This window comes from Sardina pilchardus, chromosome 7, assembly GCF_963854185.1.
Source record: "Sardina pilchardus chromosome 7, fSarPil1.1, whole genome shotgun sequence".
Lineage (NCBI taxonomy): Eukaryota > Metazoa > Chordata > Actinopteri > Clupeiformes > Clupeidae > Sardina > Sardina pilchardus.
In genome coordinates, this window is record NC_085000.1 from 18,795,228 (window position 1) to 18,797,727 (window position 2,500).

At 43.6% G+C, this 2,500-nt stretch overlaps 1 protein-coding gene across 2 annotated transcripts in view; it reads left to right on the forward strand.

The window, feature by feature from the left end:
- Positions 1–2,500, forward strand: part of LOC134087519 (probable phospholipid-transporting ATPase IIA) — a 39,507-nt gene that overhangs the window by 32,157 nt on the left and 4,850 nt on the right. For both annotated transcript variants that reach the window (XM_062541062.1, XM_062541063.1), the window contains 4 exons: positions 130–285; positions 952–1,016; positions 1,623–1,731; positions 2,087–2,144. In XM_062541062.1, coding sequence (XP_062397046.1) covers positions 130–285; positions 952–1,016; positions 1,623–1,731; positions 2,087–2,144 — 388 coding nt within the window. The remainder of the gene's footprint in view (positions 1–129; positions 286–951; positions 1,017–1,622; positions 1,732–2,086; positions 2,145–2,500) is intronic.

Sequence of the window (2,500 nt, forward strand, 5' to 3'; positions counted from 1 at the left end):
TCTCTTTCTCCCTCTCTCTCTCTCTCTCTCTCTCTCTCTCTCTCTCTCTCTCTCTCTCTCTCTCTCTCTGTCTCCCTCTCTCTCTCTCTCTCTCTCTCTCTCTGTCTGTGTGTGTGTTTGTTTGTGTAGGAGGGAAAGCAGGCTTCTCTGGCCGCTGATTTCTCTGTGACTCAGTTTAAGCACTTGGGACGGCTGCTTATGGTTCACGGCAGAAACAGCTACAAGAGGTCGGCAGCGCTTAGCCAGTTTGTCATCCACAGGAGCTTATGCATCAGCACCATGCAGGTCTGGTTGTGTGTGTGTGTGTGTGTGTGTGTGTGTGTGTGTGTGTGTGTGTGTGTGTGTGTGTGTGTGTGTGTGTGTGTGTGTGTGTGTGTGTGTGTGTGTGTGTGTGTGTGTGTGTGTGTGTGTGTGTGTGTGTGTGTGTGTGTGCCAGTCAGTGTGGTGGGGTATGACTTTGTATCTATAATTGTGTGTGTGTGTGTGTGTGTGTGTGTGTGTGTGTGTGCCAGTCAGTGTGTGGATATGACTATGTACCTGTAAGTTGTGTGTGTGTGTGTGTGTGTGTGTGTGTGTGTGTGTGTGAGTGAGTCAAAAGTGCGAGTGCCCTCATATGAATAAGATGTCCTCTGGACTGGTGGTCAGTTTGGCGTAGACGCACACTTTTATAGCCGTGCTTACGACCATAAGTAATTGTGTGGATAAAAACCTTTAGATCTGACCGAACCACAATCCCACAGTTCCCCTCGGTGACCTTACCGTGCTGTGGGCCTGTAGTGTGGTGTGGTGCGTTGGGGGAGCTGTGGGAGAAGCTCTCCATCACATAGATGCACTTGGTGGCATTTCTCAGCCTGTCTGGCATAGAGTAGGCCATGTGTGTTTCTGAGCCTTGTTTTTATTAGGGAATATTGCGTGCACTCTGTGTAAAGGCTGTTTCTCCTCTTCTGCCAGGCCGTCTTCTCCTCTGTCTTCTACTTCGCTTCGGTTCCTCTGTATCAAGGATTCCTGATCATTGGGTTAGTATGTGTGTGTGTGTGTTTGTGTGTTTGTGTGTATGTGTCTGTGTGTCTGTGTGTCTGTGTCTGTCTGTGTGGGTGGGTGGGTATGTGTGTGTATCCATGAATATCATAGTATATCATAGAATATCATAATATATAGTGTGTTGTGTATACATCCATGATTGTCATAGAAACCTTTAACCGGTGTGGAGGTGCCATCCTGAATGCAGGGATGTGCAAAAAATACATCAAAAGGTATTTTGAAGTAAAATGTCAAATACCCTAATTTTAAGAGTATCAAAATAAACTACAACATATAGTATCCACGCCATGCGTCAAAATAAAATAAAATAAAATATTTTTGTGATAAGATATTAAATACCCTCATTTTAAAAGTATCAAAATAAACTAATTACCAAAGGTTTACCAAATTACCATCACACTACCAAAAATGATTGCCAGTATTTTTAATACACACCAAGTATTTTTTATATAAAATACAAAGCAAATTTCTTCAACCCAATGAAATACAAATGACAGAATACTATTTTGTATTAGAATATAAATATGGGGGAGGGTGGTTGCGTCTCCTATTGACTGTGGTGATGCTGCTATCTCGTGCAGATACTCCACCATCTACACCATGTTCCCGGTCTTCTCTCTGGTGCTGGACAAGGATGTGAAGTCAGAAGTGGCCATGCTTTACCCAGAACTCTACAAGGACTTGCTCAAGGTCAGACACACTTGTTGTGTTTACTTTGGTCTGCAACATGCACATACTTGTCTGCTACCACTTCATTGTTGTAGCCGTTTAAGATCTGATCAGCAATATAACCAGACAAACACCATGATGCGGGCACCTACAGTACTGTACAAATACCAGCCGTAATACCATCAAATTCTTCAGTCAGCGCTCTTGCTGTACCCATTCAGCAACAAAATTAAACAAAACTCAAGCCCTGGATGTGGGCACCAACAATACCAAAACTCTTCAGTAGCAATGTTTACTGTGCTGATTTGTGATCAGCAGAAAGCATTTCACAAACATTTATTCTCACTGTTTTCTTACTGTTTTCTTTCTGTCTTAGGGTCGACCGCTCTCCTTTAAGACATTTCTCATATGGGTCCTGATAAGTATTTATCAAGGTGAGTCAAGCCATGAGCTCTTAAAGTTTTTTTTTTTTAATTCTCTGGCCTCTAGCCAGTCATGTCTTAAGGGCCTATTTCATCACATTAATACCAGGTTAGTCAAAAGACATGTTTTGGAACATTTTCCAACAGTTACAATGGAAAAGATTTAAAAACATGTTGTGGCTGTTGCGATAAACACGCACCAATAGCCCACGCATCTGTCGGTGTTTTCTCTCAATGCGTCTCTTTGTGTTTGCGGCTGAATCCGCTGAAACGACCTGAGGTGCTTTTCCAGCCGTGCCTTTTGTCTGGTGTGTGTCGTCTGAGGGCGTGGTCAAACCGTCCCTCCCCGCACCTCGCCGCCCGTGCCA